General features: G+C 29.1%; 1 protein-coding gene and 1 long non-coding RNA gene across 2 annotated transcripts in view; one reads left to right on the top strand and one right to left on the bottom strand.

The window, feature by feature from the left end:
- LOC148230935 (uncharacterized) overlaps window positions 1-17,386 on the top strand; it is a 565,745-nt gene that overhangs the window by 103,786 nt on the left and 444,573 nt on the right. The window lies entirely within an intron of this gene.
- The window catches only part of LOC148230939 (cyclic nucleotide-gated channel alpha-3), a 232,171-nt gene continuing 222,386 nt past the window's right edge, over window positions 7,602-17,386 (bottom strand). The window contains exons 11-16 of the mRNA XM_088194402.1: window positions 17,229-17,366; window positions 12,633-12,800; window positions 11,632-11,734; window positions 11,298-11,503; window positions 10,985-11,159; window positions 7,602-8,385 (exon numbers count right to left, since the gene is read on the bottom strand). Of these exons, the coding sequence (XP_088050528.1) occupies window positions 8,298-8,385; window positions 10,985-11,159; window positions 11,298-11,503; window positions 11,632-11,734; window positions 12,633-12,800; window positions 17,229-17,366 (878 nt within the window). The 3' untranslated portion in view covers window positions 7,602-8,297. The remainder of the gene's footprint in view (window positions 8,386-10,984; window positions 11,160-11,297; window positions 11,504-11,631; window positions 11,735-12,632; window positions 12,801-17,228; window positions 17,367-17,386) is intronic.

The raw sequence follows: 17,386 nt of genomic DNA on the forward strand, positions 1-17,386 counted from the left end.
GATTTTTTTTATATTATCCCAATATTACTTGGTTCTATTAAAATATTTGTAGAGAATATACATATTTATATACAAAAAGGTACCCAAAAGAATCAAAACATTTTAAAAAATATTTAATGTGTATTTCCAGATATAAAGCTTTATTCTTCTTAAAAACATTCTCCGTTGATTTAATACAACTATCCCAGCGCCTCTGTTACTCAAAAAGCAAATTTCAATGTAAGCAAGGCATTCTTTTAAGTTTCGGTTTTATATATGAGAATATATATCACAAGGAGCAAGTTCAGATATGTTTCGCACAACATGATAGATCAGACTAATATCTGAAAACCTTAGTTTGAATCACATATGAACCTTAGTGTCTTTCATCCTCTCTTGCGTCGGGGAGATCGTAATTAGTGATTATTATATAATTATAATTCTGATTGATAGGTATTCATAGATTTTCCTGATCTCACAGATGAATAAATCAAATAAAATCGAGCTAGGTCGTGCATCTATTGATTTTAAGAAGCTGTAGTGCTAGTTAAAAACGTATATATCATAATTTACAGACTGATTTCAGATTCGTTTCTCACTACTTAATAGTTGTTGATTGTGTTTACCCAGTTGTAATGCATGGGGCTAACGTCTGTCTTGTTTCAACAGAAGATTTACAATAAATAATTCAAAAGGTAGGACAGGCTATTCTTACACACATTTTCATTATATATCAGGTTGTTCCATAAGTCTTTGTGTTTTTAAAGGTGCGGGTTAAATAAGTTAAAAATTAAAACGTCTAATACTTTTACCAAATTATATATTCTCCATCTTTTTCGACAATTATTCTCTACAGGTTAATCAATTTTTTATATCTGATTCAAAAAATAATATATTTTTGGAAGTTTGTCGTTTTTTTTCCACCTAAAAAACGTTGCAGTGATCTAATAGACGATAGTCGTTTGGAGCAATGTCTGAAGAATACGGTGGATTAGAAAGGAATTCCCAAGAAAATACATAATTTTTTTTATCCTTTTCTTGGATACAAGAGTGCGAGCGCTGTCTTTGTGTAAAATTACCCTTCTTTAATTTATAAAGGAAGGTCTTTTTATGGTCTGACTTGTTTTTAAACGAATTAACTGAGCACAACATGTGTCTGTCGTAATTGTCTGCCTATAATCCAATAACTCATAATGAATTATGCCCTTCATATCCCACCAAATGCATAACGTTATCTTATTGGGGTGTGATCGTGTTCTCAGAGTTGATTGGCGTCCAAACACTGTCTTTTATGTTGTGTGTTAAAGTAAAGAATCCACTTCTCATCTTCAGTAACAATTCGACTCATAAATAAATCTTCCTAATCTAGAATCATTATTCACTGCGCGAGGTTTTCCTGACAATTTGTGAAATACCGTTATTCTGCAAATTAACACCTTTTCTAATTTTTAAAATGTCTGAACTGATGTAGGTGACACATTGAGCTTTTGTACTTGCTTCTGTATCGTTAATCTCGGACCTGCTTTGATGGCAGCCCTAATATCCTCATTAACAACCCCTATGGAGATATTCAATGTCAAAATTCTTGGACCCCAATTTTTAGAACCACATTTGCTACTTTATAAATTTAATGGTATCCCTGACCGTTGCATTACAGATTGTCGCATTATGACCAAGTTAAAAATCACTGAGTATAAGATAGTAACTGGATTATTTTATCTCCACTGCCATTGTTAATTTAGGGTTGAAAACATTGAAAAAAAAAAATTATCGTTGATTTATAAAAAGTAAACATTTTTGTAAATGTAAAAAAAACGCAAAGCCTTATGGGACATCCTGATATTCAAGTACAACTAATGAACTTATATACCCTTTTTTCAGTTCTGCTTATTAAAGGTTTGTTGTATTTAAAGTCGTCATTCGTGAATTTTACTCATAGCAATATTAAAAATTTTCTTATTACCTTCCGTCAAAATAAGGCTATTGAGTAGTGGGATTATGGGAAATTACACATTATATGTTTAGTTTGCGTTTTGAATTTAGTTAAATTCATTGATATATGTTCTTTACTCTACGGATATATGTTATTTGTATGTTATTGTTACTGTTAGAGATTTAAAATAAATATCATTTGCTTTTTCGCTTTATAGAAAAACTTCCGTTTAATACATTATTGTATTTATTATTTTTGGTGGCACGAGATTACTTTGAAAACTTTTGGGTATCCTTTCGTATTATATTAATTTATTGATGGAAATCGTTTCTATGATTATTGTATACGTATATCAATCCCCTCAAAGACATATCTGATACATAAATATATTGCATTTAACATTTTTTACAATACCTTTTGAATTTTGCTTTGTGTGTATAGCATAGTGATTTAAAATATGATGTTTTCGATTAGTTTTTGTGATTAGTGTTGAAAAATACTTGTCAATCGGTAGTTTTGAAACGTTTTTCACCCTTGTAGGAATAATAAGTCTATATCGTATCTTAACAGTGTTAGTTGCTTGTTAATTTTTTCAGTCATGTTATAATTATTAAGTTTTCTTAACGTTGATTTTGGAGTGTTTTTTTTTAATATTATTATATATATTTAATATGTGTATATATAGGTACATAATTATGTATTAAAATATGAAATCGAATACAATGAGATTTCATTGTGATTATTTATTTATGTGAATAGTTATTGCTCTCTCAAAATTCGATACGAGTATATTATTATATTATAATGTGTAACAATAGAACCTAATCGGATATTGACGAGGCATTTGATGCAGTTCGCTTCACACACTGCCTTCACAAACGGATATTTAGTTTAATTACTTATGTGCATTTATATATTTTCACATTTATTGTATGTTCTATGTTCTATAATATAAAGAACGCACGGATAACACTTAATTTACAACACAAAGCTGCGTGAGCATTATTACATAAATTAAGAGTTGTATACGCGTTTCAATAAGTTATTTATTTGAGTTGTAGATTTTTACGTTTGTGTAAAAAAATAAAGATCATTCCAATTAATATTCCTTATTATGTATACAATTCAATGTTAAAACGGGAATCTATTACTCTAACCTATTGTGATATTAAAATATGTTAATATAATACCAAAAAAAAAATGTATATGGGCGTTGTTCATTTGAGTTTATGATTTTTGTGTATAACATGAATTAAATGATCGATTCTTGTATTTATTATATTTAACATAGTATATGTCATTATGAGTGTTTTTGTTTTGTATCTTTGATTTATGTCGATATTGTGTAAGCGTATGTATGTAAAAAGTGGCCAGAAATATTTGATTTTTTTAATGTTTTGTGCTGTATGAGTCTATGGTGAATATCATTGTGTTTATTATAATTAGAAAGAGATAAACTATTTATATACTTATTGTAACTAATATAAAAAATACATATTTTTAACATCATAAAATTATTCGACACGATGTTAAAGATTTGAAAAATCATTTATGTAACGTTGATTTGTATTTCTGGTCATTTTTAGTACACCTAATTGTCGTGATGAAACGTAATTTTAAAATTAGCAAATTATTAGGAAATATAATAATAAATGTTATTATACATTTTTCGAATTTTTATTTATATCACTACCTAGAGGACATACGTAATAAAACAAGATATTATTAGCATCCGTTTATTTCATAATCATAATCAATATTTACACTTATGATAATAATATTTTCTGCGATGATCGTAATATATGTAATTTTAATAAATCATACATAAAAATGCATAGTCGTTATATATAATTTGATCGTACAACATAATCTTCTAATAATAACTTATAATTCGTAGTCTTTTCACTATAGAATATGTATGTACATAATAACTTAACATCACGTATATAACACGAGCGGAGTAGAGTTATAATTTGGGTCACTCTTATGTGTTTCACTAGGAACATTGTAGCATTGAAGATACACAAGTTTTTTGGTATTTGTACACGGTTACACCTTTTGATTTTAATACACATTTTATGCTTTCGAATGTGTAAAACACATAAAGTCACTTCAAATTATGTAATAAATATATATAAACAATCATCGTAAATACATATATAATACATTAATAAAACGGCTGGAATGTCACTTTGTTAATAACGTTCACAGTGCGAGACATTCGTGTTTATGTTACAAAAGTTTATGTCTTTGACATAGTTATAAATTTATATATATACGTATAATATATTATGTTCATATAAGTAATTGTTAATTCATAATTATTTTTTTAAAGCTATCTTCTGTTCAATTTTGATAAAATTGAAATTATAGATTCGACGAGTATTTTTTTTATTAATACATAATGTATTATCAAATAATTTATACAATATATAATATATGATAAACTTTTGTATTTTACATAAAAGAGACATTCTTTTTTGAGAGTAAATCAATTGTATATATGTATATATATACAATTTATTGATATTGTTCAAGAGTGAATTGTAAATATTTGGTTATGCTTCATATTATGAATTTACTATAACTCTATAGTTATTAAGTAATTAAACTATAAATAAACATTTAAAATATAAAAACAAGTTATATAATAATCATATTTACTTAAACATATCCAAGTTATGACATCATTTTAATAAATAGATCATTTTTTATAGAAATTATCCAAGGAAACTGTATCATAAATGAGGTGATGCATATGAACTTAAAATTGTACATTTGTGATTTTTTAATCTATTCAAAAAATTCAGGGAGCAATTTATTAAAAATATTAAAGTAAGCAATATTTTTGCCTTGGTAACTATTGTGACTAAGTTTAGTAATATATTATTCAAAATTTATAACATTAAAAACAATGATTATTCAGTACATTTTAAAAATCAAAACTTCTATATAAAATTCTCTATAAAAATCAATAATAATTTGCAGATTAACTATTGATATGTAACATATTATAAAAAACTCATTATTAAAAAAATCTTAGCTGTATATTAAAATTCTCTTGATTAGATATATTCACTAAAGAATTTAAAATGAGATATATAAGAAGTTATAATTTATAATAATATAGTATGTATGTATATGACGTATAGAATCAATATATGACAAAATTTCTTAGCTATATATGCAGAATTTTGTCTCATGATCAGCTATTGATTTATGGAGTTTGACCGATTTCTTGACACCACTGGTTGTTATCGCGATTGTTTTTTAGTTTTAACAAAATAGAACGGATATATATTAAATTTAATAAAAGGAACAATTTAAAACCAGACCCATTTGATGTATCAATATAAAATGGCGACATTTTTAATTGAGTGGCATATATTGGCGTTTAATGAATTAATTTCGACTAATTTACAGATGCAGAAATATAAAATCAATTTAAAAACTCGAGAAATATCGCATTTTATACAAAGGGTGTAATAACGAAATTTAAAAAAATGCAATAATTGTTAGTGACTTAACTATAGCAATATGAAAATGGATTACTTGAAGCCTTAAGTGGAAGATATGGGGTTGGAAGACATGTGGTTCCAGCAGGATTGCTTTTTTAAATCTCAGGTTTATACAAATTATTCTCAAGCAATTCATTATCTTAAAGCTGAGATATACAATGTAATCCATGGAAAAGAAGGCGGAGCCGTTTTAAAGATATTCTATTTCATAAAAAAAAAAAATTCCTAAATGAAACAAATTAAAAATTGCGCTCTTATTAGGACAACCTATAATACCCAAAATAAACATATTTGATGAGCATACTAGTATGTAAGCTTTGTATTTTACTCTTTTAAATGTCTGATATTGTTCCTAGACGTCATATATGCAACAAAACAAATAAGAGTTTTGACTAAATATTTCTTATGAACTTCAAACAATTGTTCAATTTAAAAGTCAATTTAATATAAATTACAGCAGTGTTTTATTATTCACCTATTGAATAATTTGACTATATCATGATCAAGACTGGATATAAATAATAAAAATTAAAACGAGCAACGATAGTTTTATTTGGCAGTATTATTTCATTAACTTAATAACTAATCATTACCTATCTACAATTTTCGAACTTATGTACTTTTCTTTTCCGAAAAATCTAACAGTTATTAATTAGGATATATATATAGATGTATATATATATATTTTTGAGAATATACATACATGTTTTTTTCCATTGGCATTATTATATATGTACATACGTGTCTTATGTTTACTGGTAGGTGCATGAACCGCTGAATGAAATTATGCTTTAATAACTGTAGAGAAAAATATACCCGTTGGACCCCCTTTGCTTTAAATATTATTTAAATTATTCTAAAAGAGGGCTAGTTTTAAGTTTTCTTTTATGCTTTGAATAATTATATACTAAGAATTTTTCACTGCTGTGTTTTAACATTTTGCTTTCAGTGTACTTTTTAAAAATCAGCAATTCTAATTGTTTCTTTTAAAGCTTGTAAATGTAGTGCATTTAGCTTAATGGATATATTTTTCTCTACAGAAATGATTCAAGCAAATGTCAGATATCTCTTGAAAATTTGTATTTTGGTCCCTTGCTGCGATTTCACATACCTTTGTGTCTGTTTAATTTTTAATTCATTTTCTTTTGTACAAATGTAAGTATTAACCACTCTTCAACTTACAATATATGGTCATGGCTTTGCCAATAATTGAACATATTTACAGATTATTTATAATAGCTCATCACAGTCACTCTTGTTAATCTTCTTTAATTCGAGTAGTGTTGTCTTTCTATATGTATAACATATATATATGTATATTTACACGTGTACAGTGGTTCCAACAAATATGGCTGCCAGTTTATACATATTCCATCATTTAAAGAGCCACTGCTTATAATTAAAATGTTTGTTTTAAAATAAACGTGATATTATACTAATATTATGTACAAATTATAAAGAATTTTTATATGAGAGTTTTATACAAATTACTAAATGTCTTTTTAATATAAATTATTCTGCACCACCTATTCATTACTGTTTTAGTAATGATCATATATATATAATTTATACATTTAGACCGTGTAAATAGTTATTATTTTTAGTCATAACTTAGATAATTTCCTGTTAAAAATTTATAACAGAATAGAATATATGAAATATAACAATTTCATTGCAATAAAATAGAAAAGATAAACTAACACTGAGACTTTGTCGATATACGTTAATGATAATCCACAGCCATACTTAAAATATTATCATACACAAATTTAATGCCTGCGCGGATTGTTGAACGTTAAATAATAATGCATATTATACATAAATATATAAATTACATACACATATTTTACTTAATATTTTCACAACCAACTCTGTAATACAAATATTATATCAACATCAATGAATAAATTAAATATTGCCAGTGTCCAGAAAAATAAATATTATAATGAAATTATATTATTCATGCTATGAATCCATTATATTGTATTTATATTTCACTTATAACATGTTTAATACGAATGAACACGTTGTTCAATCTATGACAATGTAATAATATTATTTTGTATTTGATTTCTTAAAATTATTTATATGTATATTTTCGAGGTCTTTAATTATTTATTATAAATAAATTATATATGGTAAAAAATCATTAAATGTTGAGATTGCTAAAACACACAATGCTTTATTGAATAAAAAAATCGATAGCCTTCATTTAATTACAATATTATTACACTAACATACCACCAATTTACTAATTATAACATCATAAAGACAGATAAATTCAAGCTGAACAATATATATTTATTTTTAATTTTATTTATAATACCTATCTAAAAGGCCAGGTGTGTTGAAAGTGCATTTTTAATGACAATGCACTTTTACAATGTAAAAATAAGTGTTCAGCTTTAATTTACACGCTTTATAAGTGACTTATTGAATACAGATCGATCGTTTTTTTTATATGATACGTATTTATAAGTTTTCTGACATTAAATCATAATCACGACATAACTAAAAATAAGATATCATCGAACAAATATTTATTTTTATTTTTTATAGTAGTAATTTTTTATATAAATTTCTCTATAAACTGTTATATTGTTGAAAAAGAGATTTAAATCAAAGTTTTTTAAGAGTAAAAAATAACAGAACGTTCGATTTTGCTTGAACATAAATTGAAGTAAATTTTTTATGTACATGTGACGAGCGCGCCGTTTCCCTTTTGGGTTGTGTTCGCATGTTGGCCACACTGTCGCGGTGGCGCGTGTTGCCAGAAGCGGCCTGGAGTTGCCAGATAGCCGCCGGGCGACCGTCTACACGACGCAGTACTGAAGGTAGGCGGGCGCCGCGGACAGCGAGCTCCGCTGTTAAATGATGCTCTCCCTATTTCTTTCGTTGTCTTCCATAGAACTACCAGATCGGCTGCAGCAAAGTTGCATTTCAATTTCAGCCATTCTGGAAATGATAAATAATATTTTTTAAATATAATATAAAACACCTCGATAGTATTTATTAACAATGTTTGCTAAATAAAAATAAAAAATCAACCACCAGTTTTGAATTCCAAAGGACGATGGATAACAAGATAACAACTCCGATTGACTAAAATTCTGGATGAATATACTAATACTCTCATATTAGAAGTCTGTAGTAATATCGGTAAGGATAGCTATCATATTTTAAAACATAGCGTACACCTAATATCGAGATGCAGACAACCTATGGAGCAATATGCGAGATTCGACATCTGTTGTTTGTGAGCTGGCTAAGTTTGTATTTTAAACTTGACCTAATGAAAGTTCTAAAACCATACTTAGTTTTAAAACTTTCATTAGATCAAGTTGGGCTTGGTTAATTGGTGTAGGTTATGTTTGGGTTTGAACAGCAAATGGACGTTTCGCAACTGTCAAATTAAGTTTCATAGACATTTTAGATTAGTATATAATTTCACTAGCGCCTATCAGTTAAATTATATTTTCGCTAGTAGACATATATATCTACTGGTGAAAATTTATTTCTACATCACTAGTGAATTTATTGAAAAATACACATTCACTGTAATATTTATACATCGCATGTAAATAAATAATGCTAAGTATGTAAATATATATGTATATTACTGCATATGGAAAAGACGAAGTAATATAATTTTACTAGCACCTACCAGATAAATTATATATTCACTGGTAAAAATATGTATCTACTGGTGAAAATGTAGTCCGATATGATTTCACTGAAAGCATATATTAAAAAAAAATCGGTATAGGTTCAAGACTGTTTTTAGATTTTCTTTGAGGGATAACTCAAAAATTTCTGGTTTAGAATCAGGAACGTCTCTTAAGTATTGCTAGCTTTTTTATTATGATTCACAGTATTTTATTGACATGTCTTTTTATGGCCTAATTCAATGGGTGAAAGGCAAATGCCCCCACCTGCTCTCCCTCCTAAATGTGTTTTTGTGGAATTGCAATTGTGCAAAATCAGCACAGGTATTCAGTTCAGATACTGGGCTCCCGTCATTGCCTACTAGCATAAAATAAAAATAGTCCGGTGATACATTTTTTGCATCCTGGTTAGTCACACGAACAAGGAGATATTCATCTTCACTGTCGTTGTCTTTGTTTGCTGTTTCTTTGAATTACTGATTCTTTGAATTAATGACTTCAACAATTGCATTTTAAAGTTTTTTAATCGCGTTGCCTTCTGATATCTCATTGTGGGATGCTGTGAGTTCTCGACTTAACGGTGGTGATAGTGTTTCTTCTCGAGAATTTCTAGAGAAACATACCAAATCAAAAATTCTTATTACTAGAGAAATTTTATAAAGCATTTTTTATTACATAAAATTAAATTTGTACGAATATTGTTAAAAGGTTTACAACCACTGCCATGCTTAATATGCACACTTATTGAAAGGAGTTAATATGGATTTGGTAATGACAAAAAAATGGTTAACAAATTTTTATCATTTAAACTCGCCTTTTTTGCTTAAGTAATAGAAGAAGATACTCAGATAAGAAACCTTCCTGAAGGTGTTTGTGCCAGATGTTTAAAAATATGCATACTTTCTCGGAAGATCGAAAGTATTTGAATGACTAACAATTTTTTTGCTATTTGCCTTTATTTTTGTTTTCGTTCATATAAGAAGAAACTATGTATGCGATTCGGCAGAATGCAAAACGATTTAGGGCTATTTTTTTTTTCGATAATTCAAAAAGGTTTTTTTTGTATTGTTTTTGTGAAGTAGGTCTCACGATTATTATTGACAGCCGAAGGGCCCTTAATTTTTTTGTTAAAAAAAAGAACGAGGATGTTTGATTCTACTTCAAATGGCATGTGTTTTTTAAAGGTTTATTTTTAGAAAAATATGTAATAATTTATCTTCAATATTTTACTATATTATATACATTTTTTTATTCATCAAAATCTCGAGAAATCAGAATGCCTAGGTGTTGGTGTAGCTGATGGCGAAATAAGTGGAGGATAATGTCCAGTGGATTGTTCTTTGAGGTTTCGTAGTCTGGCGATGTTCCTTTCTGTCTCTCTCCGGCCGTTTGCCTTTCGTTCTTTGCATACCAGACTTAAGTATCATAGGTATGGAAAGCTCTCTGGCGAATCATAATCACGCAGCGACCATTCAGCCAATTGTTGCACTCGTTTATTCGACTAACTAAATATGTCCAAGCCTATAAAAAGTGTCATTTTTTCGATGGACATATTTTAAGGCCGAATTGTACAACGGGCTAAATTTTAAAGGTGATTGTTTTTCATCCGATGGTGTGATGTTTCCGCAATCATTACACAACAAAGAAATATCATTTTGCAGCATTGGAGGGTGTGCTATTTATTTGTTACCTATTTTACCTTTAGGACATAACGAAAGCTATTGTGGTGGTTCGTTTAGTTACAGTATTTAGTTACGTTCATCCTTAATATTACCATGGTTACAGTGATTTAGTGCTCTATTTTTAAGAAGAACCCCACACAGCAAGCGGAATGAACTGTACATATATATAGACCCTGCTTACTATTTACAATAATAATTAGAACTTACCTCTGCTTCATTTCCCACTCTTGCTGGTTTAACCTCACCGACATGGTAGCATTGACCGACTCCAAAGTTTGCAGTCGCTCTCTCAACTTTTTCATCTCAGACTCCAGCGCTTCTCGAGATCCCAGCAGAGGAGTCTCACCCGACTCGGCCAGTTGTGATATAGAATCGCTATGACCTGTAAGAACAATCGCGAAATTCGTACACACTTCTTGTCTTGGGGTCGGACAAACGAAACAAAAACCTCGGATAGCAGCTATAAATGGTCTCCTCCGTGTGCAAGCGTCTACAACTAATACTAAATCTTGAGGCTTACCGGGGCGGGTGGAATGTCCCGCACCGTGGTGGATCGGCACCCTGGATCTGCAGCCTGACGAACGAGCGCTGGAAGCAGCCGACATCGGAGAGCCAGGAGACAAGCCCCCTAGGCCTACCATGCCGCCGATGCTTCCCTCTCTAGCGGTTTGGTTAGCGGTTTGAATAGCCCCTAATAGACCCCTGCACATGGGACTGGCGGTGCGACTGAAACGATCACACGTATGACTTGCGACATGTCGTTGTCATGAACGGTATCCGTACACGAGACGTTGTCGTCGATAAGTTAAGAGAAACAACAGCTCGTGTACGAAGGACCTCATTCGCTCTCTTACCTAAATATCGAATGGTCTCTGTACGGTACTAGCATCTCCTCTATGGGCACCTTTCCTAGAGACTCTATCAGTCCCGGCGTAGAATGATACCGTCCCATGGCAACTGAAAGCAAATCGTCTAAGTGCTTTTTTAACTATGGAAAAGCCTCTACTCAGCTTACCGCTAAAGCCAGGATAGATAAGATTAAAAAATAAAAGTATACATTTCGAAAAGAAGAAGACCAACATACGCTATCCAAGATTGGTTTACGACGAACGAGCGAGAGAGAGAGATAGACGGAGAAATAGAAAAACGGAAGAGAAAAATAAAACAGTAAGGAAAGCATAGATTTTATGGGCGCATCAAAATAGTAAAGGCACTTATTATATACGTAATAAATATATGTACATACGTATAAAAATGTGTATATCAAAGGAGGTAACGTTATTATTTTTTGTCTTGAATATATTTTTATTATATAACTTAAAATAACAACCTAAATAAATCCTAGAATTCACTACATATTGCGCTTTTTGGAATATTATTTCTATATTTTGCTTACTTTCAATTAAAATGTAGTAAATCGCATATTAAAATTATATCACAATTATTAGGTGTGGTATTTACACCTTATCCATAATAAAATATAACAAATTGTTTATTTTTCTATTGAAAAAGTAGCAATACATTTAAATTACAATTGCGTTTTATTAATCAATATTAGACACTGAATCTCCTAATTAAATCAATTTCAAATACCCCCTTTATACACAATGTTTATAGTATATACACTTAACGATTTAAAAAGTATAACAAAAATAAATTAAATAAAATACCGCATCTGACCTGCACAATTTTTATTATTATATTTTTACGTTGCGGTAGCATAATTTGTCCAAATATTTTAAACATTGAAATATTTATTTATATATACGTATTATATATTATGCACATTTTATTATTAATACAAAACTATGTACTATTTTTATAGATATATAGAAATGCATGCTCTTCTCATCACCTTTTTCTATGGGCGATTTCTTATATCTCTCCAGTCTCTTTACGGCTATCGACTCCAATCGGAGACGAGCCGCGGGATACTCCTTCAGAACGTCCCACATATCCTTTTTGCTCAGGACGAATAGATCGGAATATCCTACAGATTTGACAGACGCCGTCCTTCTGTTTCCTGTCGAACGCAGAATAAAAATGATAAACAACGCGATATCGAACCTATGCGAAGGGGTCTTGAATAATATATTCAAACACTAACACCAATTGATCATACATTGGTATATAAAATGTATGAGCAAAAGTTGAATGTAAATGTATAATTTTAAGCAGAAAGAATTTATATATATTATACTATAAAGTTACCTGAAATATTATTTGATTCAAATTGTTTTTATCTGCGTTTTACAGATTCACTTAATTTTGTGTAGATAAGTTTATTTATTTATGTTTACTGTAACTTCTTATTAGTAAGGACAGTTTATCAATGCACTAATCACATATTTAATGTAAATAAAGACAAATAATTAACATTTTTTACAACCGAAAAGTAAAATGGTGATTAGTGATTGATGCTTCATAATAAATTCAATATTTTTTACATAAACAATAAACTTACTGCACACTATTATTAATTATAAATGAATTACAAAAAATAGTTTGATATTAAATTATTAAAAAATTACTATACTATAAGTTTTCTATTTACGTTTTTTAAATATAAATCATTAAAAAGTCATTCGATATAATTGAAAACTTTCAGTACGGTCCATTTGATAAATAAAACAAATAATCTAATAATAAGGCGAGTCATTTTATAATAACAATAAAAATAAGTGTATTTTTATATTACCATGCACGGAGATGTCACGCCAGGGTTACTAATGCAAGAAGCTTCATCAACCAAAAGGATTAAAGATAATCAATATAAGCTTAGAAGGAAGTACAATAAAATTACAAATCTTAATTTAAATAAATAAATAAAAATAGTATATAATTTATTACCAAAAAAATAGGGATTTTAAGCTACAAATTTTCAGCACGAAAATCGAATTCTTCATGTATCAAATCATTAAGCCATAATATCGATCAATCTATGCTATATGGAGAATCAAACTAAGTTTAAGCTGTCGGTCATCGCTAGGGGTATGTATAATATTATATTATAATCAAACAAACAGGACGTTGTATGTGAGCGTTTATGTATGTAGAGCAGTAATTGACTATTTACACACTCGAAATTCTTTGATTTTCGATTTTTAAAGTCCAAACATCCGTAAAGTTAACCATTTTTTATTTTATTTAATAATATGCATATTGATGAATTTTACTTAAGTATTGTTTATATTTTCATTATAAAATGCAGTGAAAATACTCAAATATTAGATAATAACTCAGAGAATCGTAGTGTTAACCTTTACTAGGGAAAATCTCTTTTATTATTGAATTCACTGCGGTCTGATTTAACTAATCACAAAAATAAAGCTTCTTACTAATTATTTAAATAAAAACTATGTATGGTATACCATGTACCGGGTCATACATGAAAAAACGACATTTAAGTCTACTGTTATTATTTACCATCAGTGATTTATGATCGTTAGTCTTTCTCGCTCGTTATCCATCGGTTGATGGTTAGCACCGCTAACACGAGAAGTGAACAATATTTTTTAATTATGCAATTTTGATACCAACTACACAGAATAAATTATTTGATTATTTAATTAATATATATTATCGTTTAAGAAGTAATAAAAAATATTTACTCTTCACATTTGCAAACATGAAAAGAGGAAATTCTACATGTACAATTAGGTGATCTATAAATAGAACATTACACAATTAAAAATTATGACGCTTTCAAAAATATAACCCACAAGAGTTGATAATGGTTGGCACTTCATAAGGTTTTTGTTAATCCTTGGACTCAATAGTACAAACACATTATCAACAATATATTGGGACGGGTGAGCTGTTTAACGTGTTTTTTCGATAAGCAAATTCATATAATAAAATTGTCCCACGCTCACAGACAAGGCGAAACAGTGTTTTTGAAATATTTCGTTGCCATTTTGTCTATCTTACTTTGGTTTCAGCACAAAATTTAATTTTGACGGTGGACTATAAAATTAATATATTATGACTAAAATGAAATCTTTTATAAAAGAAACTTTATTAAAATTAGATTAGTTTTATCTGCGCTGTAATATGAATTATCAGGTTGCTTATCCGTTATTCTGCGAATATTTTAAAACGAATACATTTAACTGATAGGCGCTACTTTAAAATATCTACGAAACTCAATTTGACGGCTGCAAAATATTCATTTGCTATTCAAACCAAAACTCAAACAAAATAAACTCTAAGCCAACTTATCTTTTAGGGGAAAATAAGCAGAAGAAAAAGTACAGATGTCACATCCCACGTATTGCTCCATAGTTTGTCTGCACTTGGATATTACCATATGTTTTAAAAATATGATAAAGTGTATTCAAACCGAATTTTGCTGAATAGGAGAGTGCAAAAACAATTATCACTTCTCAGAAATCAAAAATTCGCGTCAAAAGCAATAAAATCGTGTCAGCGCCGACGCAGTGGGAACGCTCAGTAACGAACGTGCTCACTGTGACGTTTCTCTGACATCAAAATTTCCAAAATGCCATTATATAAAAAATGAAACAACATCATTTCTCCAAAACATGAAGTAAAAATGTTTTCTCGAATTTATGTTTTATAATAAAGATATTAGTTGATTTTATAGCTTTTTTTTATATTTATAATTGTATTCTCTGTATAAAACTTTTTAAATTGAAATAATATATGATTTTCTACTTTTCAAATCGATGGGGCAATGTCAGTGTAAATAAATATATTTTGGATAATAGATTAAAAAAGTAGCCGATCCCCGATCTATAGACTGGAACAAAAAAAAAACAGCAAATTCCCTCTTCACGTAAACTCTGGTATTTGGAGACGACTAGATTTTTCAGTCGCAGACAAAGCTAGGAAAGCTTTACGTATTTATATTGTAGTAATCACACAACTGTGCGTGGACTATTATTTTTTTGCATAGTAATAATAATAAATTTATAACTAATTAGCTTTGCCTTATTTAAAAATAAACACAATAGAATAAAAGAATAAATAAATTCTTTTTGATAAAAATGTAAATTGTCGTGATTTTTTAATCACAGCTTGTATAATCACTTTAATATTTCTTACAAACATATCAATCATTATATTTTATGTTATATAGAAAATATAAGTTTTACTTAAGTAAAATTATATAGTTTTATTGCTTAATATATACATATTGTAATATACATATGTACAAACAATTTGGATTTAAACATTGATATTATAAGTCAATAATCGCAGAAGTTGGAGTGTGTTAATTATTTAGTCACCACTGTTTGTATAATATATGCCAACAAGTAACATATCACAAATTTTACTAATTTTACACACGATCTGAAAAAGACAATGTTGTTTAGATTTACAGCTATGCGTGCGCGTTTTCTTAAAGTAAGCGCAGCATTTCCCAAAAAATATGTACCACTACTATGAACGTGGCGGTTTTATGATAATGAATTAAGTTACAGTGAATTCAAGAAATTTAGTTCCGCGTGGTTTTGCTCGTCTCACTTTTACCCCACTATTAATATTCATTATACCTATTATGTACTTTGTTACATGCCGCCGCCAACTTTTATAATCGTGCCGAGTTTCTGTAATTTTATTGCTGAAAACAGCGCAAATTAACGATTTTTAAGTTAATAAAAAAGTTATTTGAAAACATGTAACTTTTAATTGTTTTTGACACGTTTTTCGTCACAGATAAAATCAGTGTTATTTCATTTAAAATAAATTTGTATCTGTATGTAAACATTTATTGTGTAGTATAAAAGTTAATTAAACATTGATAAAGTGAGGAAAGATAGCTAATTAAATGTTTTGTCGAACAGAAGCGAACACTTCGATATGTTTCGTTCTTTACTTTATTTGTGCTTACATAATTAAAAATCTAGTTAAAATAGCAATAGATTATTAATGAATTTATTGTACATTTATAAATTACGCGACAAATTGACAGTCTTGGCCAAAAGACGCGTTTTATTGCTTAGCTGTTTTACAAACGCGGATTTGCGAACACGCGTTTTATTAATTAATCCACGTGCGGCTTTGACGAAAATTTTGTTTTTGGAGCAACCGAGTGAATGAAGCACCATTAATTAAACATTTGGGTATATGCTGTTACGATATAATCTGAGAAATGCTGTTGTCAAATTTTGCATTGATAATTCACAAAATAAAGCAATGAAATAACGAGCACGCATACGAAATTGTAATTCATGTGAGAGATAGAGAGAGACAGCGTTCGATAGGCATTCCACAAAATTATAATATAAAAGTAAAGGGGAGCAAATCGATCGGAGTTATCGAAATATTTTTATACATTATATTAAAAATATAATAGATTCTCAATAACAAAAAAAAAGTTTAATTATTGAAAAATATAAAGAAAAAAAAAATTATATATTTCAGTAGATTATTATCTGTTGACATGGCGTGGCGTCCCGTGCCTGATATTTACCAAGTTGTTTACCTGCTGTGCCCATGTTTAATATTGAAATCTCTCCGAAATATGAACCGGCATTTAGGGTGGCCAGTACCGATTTGCCATTATCTCCCATAACCTGCAGCCGGCCCCTATTTACTATGTACATCTCCTTTCCAACTTCACCTGTAACATAAATTTGTATA

Source organism: Plectrocnemia conspersa, unplaced genomic scaffold (genome assembly GCF_051122295.1).
Source record: "Plectrocnemia conspersa isolate PC_06_02 unplaced genomic scaffold, ASM5112229v1 ptg000010l, whole genome shotgun sequence".
Taxonomy (NCBI): domain Eukaryota; kingdom Metazoa; phylum Arthropoda; class Insecta; order Trichoptera; family Polycentropodidae; genus Plectrocnemia; species Plectrocnemia conspersa.